Genomic DNA, 13510 nt, shown 5'->3' with positions numbered 1-13510 from the left:
ATGCTGAAGCTAAGTAACGGGGTGGGGGGGTTGGGATAGGGTTAGGCAGTAGGGGGAGGGTTAGGCACTAAGGGGGGAGGGCTAGGTTTAGGGTGTGGGGAGTGGGAGGTTAGGTTTAGGCACTAGGAAGGGAGGTTAGGTTCAGGCACCAGGGAGGGAGGGTTAGGGTAGGGAGAGTTAGCATACTGACCACCAAGTGTTGGTATGTTAACCCTGTCGGGATTCTGACTGCCTGGATCCCGTCTGTTGGTATTAGATACCGAATCTGTTAGCTATATTGCCTTCTGAAAATGCCTAAAATACCTTAATCTTTCATTGATTAAATGTATTGATGAGTTTAAGAGCAACGTGAGCCCCTTTTGAACTTTAGAAGGCCGTCCAATTCAGCCTATCATGGGGAATCTTTTACATTTTGATGGTCATGTAGACTCTACATAGTCAAAACCTGAACTGTCAATGCTGTGATATTATTGCGATTCCGGTAAAATAAACCTGAAAGCTCACATTTAGACTGCCTACATCCAGCCTTCTGAAGATGCAATAATGGCATAGTAGATGACTGTTATCTACACTCTTATATCAGACCAACAACTTAAAATCTAGTACAGGTAGATATTGCTAATACATTTGACTATCTGTAGCTGTTCACCAAGAGTGCATGAGATGTGCGCAGGAAGAGTACACAAATAATTTTACAATTGGAAAAAAACTTTATTAGATATATGAATGTCTGCTCTAGAAGGCTCAGGCTCAGTAAGGGACATGCATTTCCTGCATTGTGCTTGACTATCATAAATGAACCATAAGAAATAAAGCATCATAATCAATATGACTTACCTGCAGTTGTGTTTCTAGTGCAACTGTGGCTCCCTCACCGCTATTCTCATCTACAATAACCACCATGTGAGTTAAAGAGTTAACCTTCACTTGCTCAGCCTCAAGGTCACTCTGCAACTTCTATCAAAGGAATCAGAGGTAAGAGATGTCACCATTATCAATAGCATTAAGAAACATGTCACTGTTTAACTATTTAATAACCCACATTTCAATGTAAATAAAAAAAAAATATATATATATATATATACAGTAAAAAAAGCCAGAATGTTAGGACACCATGTCATCATATACTTATCATCAGACTTGTGATCATGTATTCAAAGACATGAGTCTGGGAAATCACATTGTTTGTGCCATGCCCCGACAGCTGTTTCGGTCAAGACCGTTTTCAAGAGGCAGCATGGCACAAACAATGTGATTTCCAGACTTAAGGCTTTGAATACATGATCACAAGTCTGATGATAAGTATATGACGATATGGTGTCCTGACAATCTGGCTTTTTACTATGGCTGTTTTAAATGGTTTTTCATGGCACACTAAATACATTTCTCTATTTTTTCATTGAAAATTTGCAGTGCTGGTTGATTCCTTTCTGGCAACAGAAGGGGGATTCATGTTTGTCTATATCAGTGGTCGGGGAACAGGGGTATATTACCCCATTTGGGGTAAAACTGAAATTCCTGGGGGTAATGGACGGACAGCCGGGCATGCATATGAATCATTGCATGCCCGGCTGTCCGTCCATTACCCCCAGGAATGGAGGTCACTGGCGCCGGGTGCAGCGGCGCACCCGCTGCACCTGGCGTCAGTGACGTCCAGCCCGGCGCCGCAGGGAGGCTCTAAGCCGGACGCCCGCTGAGATGTTATTACCAGCGGGCGCCCAGCTCCTTTCCTGCAGCGCCGTGTTAGCCGGAGGCTGGAGTTCTCTTCTGAACTCTAGCTTCTGGCTCTCCCCGTGCGCACTATGGGAGAGACGTCATGACGTCTCTCCCATAGTTCCGGGGAGCAGCCGGGCGGACAGGACGGCGGTGGAGGCAGGAGCGGGGATTAAGGTAAGTTTTTTTTTTGTACAAGCGGCACTACAGGGGCATAACTATGGGGGCACTGCTACAGGGGCATAACTATGGGGGCACTGCTACAGGGGCATAACTATGAGGGCACTACTACAGGGGCATTATATGGGGGCACTACTATAGGATTTCCTTCCTTTCAAATCAAGGTGGTAATGTAGGCGTATCCAATTATATTTTGGGGTAAAAGTTAAAAAAGTTCCCTGACCCCTGGTCTATATTATGACCTTGCTCCCAATTTTATATTCATGAAGTATGTGCGGTCCCTTGCATATATAATATATATATATATCTACACAGTATATATGAAGAGAAGTAGAAGATAAATATGCGCCACCTGGATGATAGTTTATACAGTAATACACACAATATACAATATCTAATCGCACTTTCCTATCTGGTTATAGGTATCAGGTATCGCAAGGAAAAGAAAACAACAGCGATAGTCTGCTGTTATGCTCAGGAATGTTTTAAACGTGAACTTGGTGTACAGCGACAAATAGTGCTTATATGGTAGAAAATAAATAAAATCATTTAATAGTGAGTACCAATCTAGAAGTGTGCATTCATCTAATGGAATATAAACAAAGATAAAATCAATACAAAAGAGAGGGAATGGGAGCTGGATATTAGGTAGTGTAATGAAAGTGTCAGTGCAATCCATGCAACCATAAATTACAAAAGTGTAGCTGTGAACAGGATCACTAGCTACTTGTATCTAGGATATGTCATAAGTAATAAATGTAGATCAAAGGAATACTACTAAAATTGGATAGTGTGCTAAAATGTCAGTGCAATAGTGCAAAAAGGTTATTTAAAACATACATTTCTGTCCATGCACATAAGATGCATATTTTAGGATCAAACACAATCTGGATGTTACTAGCTTATTAGTATAATAGAACAGGAAGACAAATATTATATATAAAAAATTATACAATTTTTATTAGCTAATGACAATAAATGTTCTATAAATACATAAAAAACATTGTAAAATAGAGAGATAAAAAAATATATATTACAAAGGATCTATATTTAAGAAAAGCATATCATAGTTCTATTTCAAAGTATAGAGAGATAAATAAACAGCAAAGAGCCAAGTGATTATCTCAGTTGAATATCTTTGGGTAAGTTCAAGTAAGGCAGGTTTCTGGAGCCTCCAACACGTTTAGTCTGCCTGGCAGACTTCCTCACTCAAAGGTTATATATATACAGGTTGAGTCTCCCATATCCAAATATTCCGAAATACGGAATATTCCGAAATACGGAATTATTTTGGCATGACTGAGATAATGAATCCTTTGATTTTTGATGGTTAAATGTACACAAACTTTGTCTAAGGCACAAATTACTAAAAAATATTGTATAAAATTACATTCAGGCTGTGTGTATAAGGTCTATATGAAACATAAATGAATTTCATTTCTGTACACAAACTTTGCTTGAGCCACAAAATTATTGAACATATTGTATAAAATTACCTGCAGGCTGTGTATATAAAGTGTATATAACACATAAATGCATTCTGTCTGTATATTTGGGTCCCATTCCCAAGATATTTCATTATGATATGCAAATATTCCAAAATACGGAATATTCTGTTATCCAAAATACCCTTTGTCCCAAGCATTTTGGATATGGGAGACTTAACCTGTATATATATATATATATATATATATATATATATATATACACTCATATATGATGTTTGTGTTTGTTGGACAAATTATAAATTTTTCTCTTCTCCCAGCTCATTAATATGGAAACATGCTTATTTATTGGAGTCTTGTGTTGTCTTCTGATCTCTAGCACATGGGCAATGCCATCCTCAGCCTGACTACCCAGCATCCAAATGTCCGAATTGGCCTTTGCCATCTATGTACATGCAAATATGTGGTCAAACCAGAAGGAACTAATAGTTCACAACTAAGATTCAACAGTCATGTCAAACCAGGGACCCTATGATGACTGTCTACACTGTCAGATAGCAGCAGTAAGAATAGTAGTCAGCTACTGTGTTAGTCAACTCAAATTATTATGGGTGGTGTATTTTCTCACTTTGTGTTCTTCAACTTGTTTCCTAAATGCCTCAAAATCTTCCCCATAAGACTTGATATCCATCTTGTGAATTCTCTCTTCCGTGACAGTCAGCCAGTCAGACAACTGGTCCAGTTGTTTTCGTTGCAAATCCATCAACACTTCATGCAGCCTTCCAAGGTTGAAAATGACAAGAAACAGGTTAGACCAGGTAAAAACAAGAATGTGTGTTAGATAGGATCTCTAAACCTAATTGCTTGCAAGCAGGATTTTCACCTTGTACCAGGCACATCTGTGCAATGTGATTTAGTAGTAAAAGTGCAATGCACTCTGGGAAAGCAGAACAACAAAACCACAATTCAATAAAATGTATGGATTATGGCACGTTTAGTCTCGGCCTACTTATGCAAATTTACATAGATAGTAATGTGTTTAAAAAATGGAAACAAACGATGGTCAGTAAAAGAAAATACGTAAATATGTCAGTGCTCTCTAGAAGAAGCAACCAACCACCTTCTAACTTATATTTTGTAAACATTTAATTTTTGCATAATTCCACTAAAAATTATTCAACATTTTGCCTCAATTATGTTGTACTTTACAGGAATTCCATGGGATAAATCATGGTGACCATCTTTATACCTAACACCAGACCACTTGTTGCCCTGGTGCCAGTACCTTAGTTTCTCCTGCCAAGAACAGGATCCATGTAGCTGCTGGCCAATTCCACATCCTCCTAAATTTAAGTATGAGACAGTGTTCCTAAAGCCTATTAAACATACTCTGACATTAATAATAGTCCATAAAAAACAAAGTCACCTTCTGACAAGCATTTGTCAATGTCTATGCTGCCTGGAGCGTTTAGAAGCACTGATGTCCTACGGGAACACTCATTAAGTATATGGTACATTGAGCTGCAGGGAAACTTTGAGAAATTGTTTCTAGTACTCTGTTAAAAGTAAGGACAAGGTACAAGAATATTTCTTCACCTGTAACAGCTGTGTGTACAATCCCTTACAGCTGTCAACCTTTTCCTAGCCATCAAGGCCCCTCCCGCTGTGTCTGTCTGTACTGATACACCAGGACAGCATGCCATGTACCAACAGGAGGGTAGCAAGGGAGCTACTAATCACAGCAGGGTTAGGCAGAGCACTGATACACCAGGACAGCATGCCATGTACCAACAGGAGGGTAGCAAGGGAGCTGCTAAACACAGCAGGGTTAGGCAGAGCACTGATACACCAGGACAGCATGCCATGTACCAACAGGAGGGTAGCAAGGGAGCTGCTAATCACAGCAGGTTAGGTAGAACACTGATACACCGGGACAGCATGCCATGTACCAACAGGAGGGTAGCAAGGGAGCTACTAATCACAGCAGGTTAGGTAGAACACTGATACACCGGGACAGCATGCCATGTACCAACAGGAGGGTAGCAAGGGAGCTGCTAAACACAGCAGGGTTAGGCAGAGCACTGATACAACAGGACAGCATGCCATGTACCAACATGAGGCTAGCAAGGGAGCTGCTAATCATAGCAGGGTTAGGCAGAGCACTGATACACCAGGACAGCATGCCATGTACCAACAGGAGGGTAGCAAGGGAGCTGCTAATCATAGCAGGATTAGGCAGAGCACTGATACACCAGGACAGCATGCCATGTGCCAACATGAGGGTAGCAAGGGAGCTGCTAAACACAGCAGGGTTAGGCAGAGCACTGATACAATGGCATTACAAGCTAGTAAGCTGTAATAAAATAAACTAATCTTCCTTAATATAAAATGCCATTTTTCAGCTGCAGAACCACTTAAGACGAGAACTGGGTTGTGAAAAACTGACACAATGTTAAAAAAGAAATGACAGAAGAGGCAGCTGCACACAATGCAATGTTTCTGGAAAGAAGGGGGGTGTCAAAGCTCTGCAGCTAGGAGTATGACTGGTATGTTAGATGAACTAAGTTATGGTCCTCATACACCTAGCCTCAATACGCCATGAGATCCCAGACACCTGATTATAAACACAAAGGTAATATTTTACAATAAGAGCTGTCCTTTGCAATGTGCAGACTTCTGGGTTTATAACCCAGGAGTCCTTCTGCGCAGCCGTCAGCCTGCGCATTTGCGAGCTGCAGCCAGCATTGATTCTATTGGATCCCTCTTGGGGAATTATGCAGTAAGAAGCCCATAGGTTTCTATTAGGCAATTCTATCAATAGATGGCGTTGCCTATGGGGTATAAGCTCACTGTCCAGAGCTTGGTGCATATGGGCAATGTGGTTAATTTCAGAGATATGTCCGTATTTTCGGCTTGATGCATTCTGCCCTGGGTCACGGAATAGTGAGATAGAATCTAATTTTATTGTGCAAACAAGAGACACAGGACCTCATTCAGAGTCGGTCGTTGCGGCCGCACGGTCGTACGCCACCGATGTTCGCTATACTGCGCATGCGTAAAGTTCGCAATGCGCGTGCGCAAACTAGCCGCTACGATCAGAAATTTCTCTCTCCTTGAACACAGCCAGGTCGGTAGTTTGAGTGACAGAATGAGGCGTTTGTGGGTGGTAACAGGGGAAGGTGCTTGAAAACGGGGGAGTGGAGATCCGAACGCAGGCGTGCCTAATTATGCGAACTGCGTTTTATGGGAGTGCATACGGTTTATGGGAGTGCATAATTAACAAAGTAGCGTCATGGCACATGTGACATGGGAGGTTTTTACACTGACATGATCGTAGAGCTTAAGAGAGGGTATGGTCAACCTTAAGCTCTACGACCAGTTCCGATGGCTCCCGATGGTCTCGATTAATCCTTATATGCCCGGAGATGACGTGCAATGCGTACGAGAAGAGGGCGTATTTTTTTTAATTCCGACCGCTTCCTCCCCTTGGTTGGCCAGCTACCGATCCGAACTTAGGGACGCAACTTGCTAGGGAATCATTTGAATATCCGGCCCCTTTTCCCGTACGACCGTGCGGCCGCTTCGACCGACTCTGAATGAGGTCCACAGTGCTCTCCAACAACAAAAATCTGATCTGAGGATACAATTGCCTGCAATGTAGAGCACAAAATTGAATATTATATTCTACGTATCAGGTTTATTCCTTTAGGGAGTACCCTTTGTACGTGTAACAGTATGAGACAAATACAAGACTTACTTGTTTACATGATTTACTTGTTAGGAAACAGTTTACTTTTTCAGGGAGCACTTTTGCTCTGTACCAGGAGTTGTATTGCAGGCTGCAGTGCAGCTGCTTGCTGGGCAGTCATCAAGGCTGTGACTGAGCTGGCTGGAAGCTACACGCAGAAAGGACCAGGGCCCAGTGCCGTCAGGCTCAGCACTGACTATACCCCAGTAGTCTCCGCAGTGGGGTCAGAGGAGCATGTGCTGAGCTCTGATTGGAGAAGCCCATCACATGCTCGTCTCTTCTGGAGTTTACCAGCAGCGCAGCCTCATGGGTGTGACTCATGGTGAGGCTGTGACTGCTGCTCTGCCGGCTGCCTGAGGATGCTGCTGGTGAGTACACTGTGTGCGCACTATAGGTGGAATAATGTGTGGGAACCACAGTGTAGCATAATGCGTGAGCACTACAGGTGGCATAATGTGTGGGCACTACAGTGTTGCATAATGTGTGGGCACTACAGGTGGCATAACATGTGGGTACTACAGAGTGACATAATGTGGGGGCACTACAGTGTAAGATAATGTGAGGGCACTACATGTGGCATAATGTGTGGGCACTATAGTGTGGCACAATGTGTGGGGCACTATAGTGTGGCATAATGTGTTGGGCACTACAGTGTGGTATAATGTGTTGGGCACCCACTGCATCTCCCTGTCACCTCTCCCTGTCACACACTACAAGTCACCCTCTCCCTCTCCGTCGCCCACTTCCTGTCACCTCTTCCTATCACCCTCTCCCTGTCACTCACTGCCTGTTACCTTCTCCCTCTCACCCACTGTCTCTCCCCTCTCCATGTCACACACTGCCTGTCAACCTCTCCCTGTCACCTCTTCCTATCACCCTCTCCCTTTCACCAACTGCCTCTCCCTGTCACCATCTCCCTCTCACCCACTGCTTTTCCCTGTCACTACTGCCTGTCACTTCTCCCTATCACTCTCTCCCTGTCACCCACTGCCTATCCCCTCTCCCTTTCACCCATTGCCTGTCAACTATCCCTGTCACCCTCTCCCCCTCTCTGTCACCCACCGCTTCTCCCTGTCACCTCTCACCCTCTCCCGTCACCCACTGCCTCTTCCCTCTCCGTCACCCACTGCTTCTCCGTGTCACCTCTCCCTGTCACCCACTGCCTGTTACCTCTCACCGTAACCCACTACTTCTACCTGTCACCCTCTCATTGTCACCTTCTTACCTCTCCCTGTCACCCTCTACCTCTCCCTGTCACCCACTGCCTGTCACCTCCCCCTATCACCCTCTCCCTGTCACCCACTGCCTGTTACCTCTCACCGTAACTAGAGATGAGTGGTTCGGATTCTGTGGAATCCGAACCGCTCCGAACATTGGGGATCCGAGTCCACCCGAACCCTGTTCGGGTGTTCACCGCCTGACTCGGATCCCCGTTCGGGGCCGAACGGCGGCCGCCTGATGTCGGATTCTCACTAGAGAATCCGACATCAGGGCTCCTATTGTGTAGGGCAGAGCGCTGTGATAGCGCTCTGCCCTACACAGACACAAACACACAGCCGCCAGCGGCAGCTGTGTGTTTGTCACAGCAGCCAATGAGAGTCACACAGACTCTCATTGGCTGCTGCACGGAGGGAGCCGGCTGGAGCTCACACATGAGCTCCGTCTTCCGGCTCCCTCCGCAGCGTGTGACAGCAGAGCGGACGGCGCGGGAGCGGGGAATCAGGTAATTTTTTTTTTTTTACTTGTCAAAGGTCCGGGGGCGCTACTGGGGGGGTCTGCTACTGGGGGGGCCTGCTACTGGGGGGGCTATACTACTGGGGGGGTCTGCTACTGGGGGGGCTATACTACTGGGGGGGTCTGCTACTGGGGGTCCATACTATTGAGGGGCCTGCTACTGGGGGGGGCTATACTACTGGGGGGGGGGTCTGCTACTGGGGGGGGTCTGCTACTGGGCGTCCATACTACTGAGGGGCCTGCTACTGGGGGGGGCTATACTACTGGGGGGGGTTGCTACTGGGGGGGTCTGCTACTGGGGGGGCCATACTACTGAGGGGCCTGCTACTGGGGGGCCATACTACTGGGGGGGCTTACTACTACTGGGGGGGGGCATACTACTGGGGGGGCTTACTACTACTGGGGGGGCCATACTACAGGGGGCCATACTACAGGGGGGCTACTACTGGGGCAGCCTACTACTGAGGGGGGCCTGCTACTGGGGGCAGCCTACTACTGGGGGGGGCATACTACTGGGGGGCCATACTACTGGGGGGCCATAGTACTGGGGGGGCTGCTAATGGGGGGCATACTACTGGGGGGGCCTGCTAAAGGGGGGCATACTACTGGGTGGCATGCTAATGGGGGGCATACTACTGGGGGGGCCTGCTAATGGGGGGCATACTACTGGGGGGCATTCTACTGGGGGCACTGCATAGGGGACCCTACTACTAAGGGGACTGCATAGGGGGCACCACTGCTGGGGGCATTGTGTAAAGAACACCGCCTCTGTGGGCATTGTGTAAAAGGGGCACTACTGTGGGCATTGTGTAAAAGGGTCACTACTGTGGGCATTGTGTAAAAGGGGCACTACTGTGTGTCATAACATAAATAAGAGACACTACTTTATGGTGTAATGTGAATCAGGCCCTATGTGCGGTGTAATGTGAATAAGATTGTGCACTGTGACTCCTTGGGCCGTAGCCCACTATGTAAACAAGTACTGTGACTCTGCTGGCCGTACCCCACTGGGTGGGTGCACTACTTTTCACTTCTGCCACTGCTGTGTGGCAATGTGTCATAGATGTACTTTATACTGTGGTGTCTGTGTCGTTGTGCCGCTGCTCTGTCGCTTAGGAACCAGTCAGCTCACTGCAACCTTTGGCCAATAATGTTGAAAACAATATTATGAGCTGTGATATGGTCTAAATTGACTGGAAATTAATGTTATTGAGGTTAATAATACTCTAGGAAGAAAAAAAAGACCAATTTATGTGATTTTAGCTTTTTTTGTCAATTTTTGTAAAAAAATCCAAATCCAAATCCAAATCCAAAGCCAGTCACCACAGTTTGGCAAATCCAAATCCAAAGCCGGACGACGAATTAAAACCAAATCCAAATCCGGCAAAAATGGTCCGGCGCACATCCCTAACCGTAACCCACTACTTCTACCTGTCACCCTCTCATTGTCACCTTCTTGCCTCTCCCTGTCACCCTCTACCTCTCCCTGTCACCCACTGCCTGTCACCTCTCGATGTCACCCACTGCTTCTCCATGTCACTCACTGCCTGTCACCTCTCCCTAACACCCTCTCCCTGTCACCCACTGCCTGTTATCTCTCCCTGTCACCCACTGCTTCTCCTTGTCACCTTCTTGCCTCTCTCCCTGTCAACCTCTACCTCTCCCTGACACTCACTGCACTTTGAACTTGGAGTAGGACGGAGGAGGGGGGCCCAAAGCATATTTGTGCAACTGGGAACACCACTCACAAGTTCCGCCACTGCCCTGTACAGTCTTAACTATAGTCTTTGCTACACGTTCCACTAGGTGTTATTGGCTAAGTCTCTATATCACACTTCCTCCACTCCAATATTTAATTTCACTTATTACCTCGTCCACAGCATGAACACCTCTACTTCAACCACCCCCTTTATTCAGTACCCACATAATCCTCTACTTTACCTACTTTTTCCACCCCTATCCTCCCCCTCTAATTTCCGACATCACTGTTCCCCATTTCTTCTCAGTTTAGTCTCCCTTCAAACCCTCTGCTTCTCTTACCCACCTTTCCTGTTTCTCCCTCCATGGTGCTACCCCACCACTAAGCCTCATTGCTTCCTGTCTTGGCCTGTCACCTCCAGGGCTAGGGTCGGGGTACAGCAACATCCTGGGGAGCCCCCAAGGGAGGGGGTGTGGCCACAGCATGTTGGGCATTGCTGCACCTCTATGTGGATGGGACTAGCATGGGAGAAGGAGCATGGCATAGCAACCAGCAGCTGGAATAAAAATATTCACTATTAGGATGGCAGGACAGTCCCATAATTTTTAGCTGGATGTATTTAGATGCTATAATGTAACAGATAAAAGATAAAGTGCAACAACTTTATTTTGAACATTTCTCATGTAAATAACAAATAATTAAAATCTATTTTTAGTTATAGATATAGATAAACAAAGAACCTAATTTTGACATAACATCAGGTCATCTTAAAACACATACATTTCGCAGCATATATCCTAACCCACTGTTCCTTGCTCCTTCCTCATTATCTACCACATCTTTGAGCCCCTGTCAGTCTGCCCCTCCCCTTTAGAATGTAAGCTTTCACGAGCAGGGCCCTCGTCCCTCACGTGCTTCTCCTTCCCCTACTTATACTATCATGTACTCTTAACTCCTCAATTGGCACCTAAGACTTGGTTGCTGATGCCCTGCTGCGTGTGTTAGCACCATATAAATAAAGGATAATAATAATAATAATAATAAGTATAGCATTGCAAGCCATGAAGGCTTTAATCACACAGTAATGACAATTTGCAGTGTCTGTCAAGAGTGGTAAGTCTGACCCGTCCTTCAGGTGTAAAACAGTCCCACACAACCCAACGTGTCAGCTGCTATGCAGTAGTTATTACAATGTATTAATATCTAGAGAACTGTTTGGCTTTGCTGAAAAATGAACACACCCGAACTTTGGGGTTCCGAGTTGAACCGAGTCCCGCTTAGAATCGCTTTTGGTATTCCGAGTAGAACCAAGTCCCAGCTCAGTTCTTCCCGCAAGTCGTATCTCAGACCTAAAAACCAGATCTCACGTGTTTCTCATTATATGTAAGTCCCTCGCTTGTGATTTCAGGTGCCAAATTTGGTCAAAATTTACCGGAAATAACTGGTAAAGAATTATTGATATTAATAATACTATGGGAACACAAACAGGTCCACGTTACATGATTTTAACTGTTTTTATCAATTTTATAAAGGAATCCAAAACTGAACCAAAACATATGAGGGTGGTTTTGCCAAAACTAAAAACTTTGTGGGTGGTTTTGCCAACACAAAAACACGGGGGGCCGCACACATCTCTATTAATAACTTGTGCATATGCATTTCAGGAGGGGAGAAAGATCCTAGAATTGAAACCTTTCTGCTACAAAAATATGTTTGAATATTAAAAAAAAAGGTATGCAATTTGTTCAATATGAAACATATATCTACCAAACTATATGAAACGCACTCGGCCTGTCTGTTCATGCTCTCTATACGTAGATGTTCCCAGCGTGAGTTCAGCAAGGTCATCTGCTCTTGTATCTCATTCTCTTCTTCCAAGGAGAGGTCACCCTGAGCAATCAATTGGTTTCCTGCCTGAAGAACATTACCCACACTGCTCTGGTGCACTGTGAGCTCCATCATGAAGACCTGAAGAAGTGAGAGGGCACAGAAAACATAAATACAAATATGTTCCCTGCAGAAGCTGAGAAGTACTGATGCAGAATACACAAGTACGAAACACTCCGAGCATCAGTTCACTTAAAATATTCAATTCATATCCTGGAGAGAATGGGAAGACTGCAGATAAGTTGAATTTGATTAAAAGGTTGGCTTTAAACTTGCAAAGAGTTAGATAAGATTGTCTAGATATTTTTACTCAAACTCTTTTAGTATTATCACCCGCTAACAAATCCTGTGTAAGCAACACTTTGTGCCACATGGAAAAGCTAAATGTAAATCTTCTCTCATAATAAGATAATGAAGAATTCCTGACTAATTTCCATGTTCCAATTGTGAATTTCATTCTGTCTGCTTCTTATACAAGAGAGAAATCCCAATTGTTTCCCAATTTCAGATACGTTTAAATGTGTGGATTGTACACACTCTCATACAAGTTTTACTTATTACATTACTTTATACATTACTTAATACATTGCTTTCCTTTACTCACTTCATATTGTCATTTTTAATATGTGTTCATTTTTGTTGCCCTTGGATACAACACAAAGCTGATCTTTGGATACAATTGCCTCCAATACAGAGCAAAAAATCGATGTGTTGAATCCAATGGGTACAAAAACAAACAACTATGACCCGTGATATAAAAGTATAAAACAGACAGAATGACAACAGAGAGATAAAGCACTGCATTTAGTAAAAACAAGAGATATGGTAAGAACTTACCTTTGTTATCTCTGTTTCTACGAAGTCCATAGGGTCCACAGGGTTGACCTTGGGGATATAGCTGGATCAGGATCCATGGGCACCACACAGTTAAGCTTTTAGCTCCCAGGATGCACTTGGGTCCTCCTCTATACCCCGCCCCCGAGCCACAGACACCTCAGTTGGTAAGCAGCCTAGGCCGGAGGAGAATATGGAACAGAGAGAAGGAAGACTGGAACACACAAGAAACCATACTCACAGAAAAAGGAGACGGAAATACCGGTGACC

General features: G+C 44.7%; 1 protein-coding gene across 4 annotated transcripts in view; it reads right to left on the bottom strand.

The window, feature by feature from the left end:
- UTRN (utrophin) overlaps positions 1-13510 on the bottom strand; it is a 764396-nt gene that overhangs the window by 604997 nt on the left and 145889 nt on the right. For all 4 annotated transcript variants that reach the window (XM_088474412.1, XM_088474409.1, XM_088474411.1 and 1 more), the window contains 3 exons: positions 12306-12487; positions 3967-4117; positions 838-957 (listed from right to left, as the gene is read on the bottom strand). In XM_088474412.1, coding sequence (XP_088330538.1) covers positions 838-957; positions 3967-4117; positions 12306-12487 — 453 coding nt within the window. The remainder of the gene's footprint in view (positions 1-837; positions 958-3966; positions 4118-12305; positions 12488-13510) is intronic.

The sequence above is a fragment of the Taudactylus pleione genome, unplaced genomic scaffold, assembly GCF_031769625.1.
Source record: "Taudactylus pleione unplaced genomic scaffold, aTauple2 ptg000154l, whole genome shotgun sequence".
NCBI lineage: Eukaryota > Metazoa > Chordata > Amphibia > Anura > Myobatrachidae > Taudactylus > Taudactylus pleione.
The sequence above is the reverse complement of the archived record's forward strand: the minus strand, read 5'-3'. Positions and strand labels throughout refer to the sequence as shown.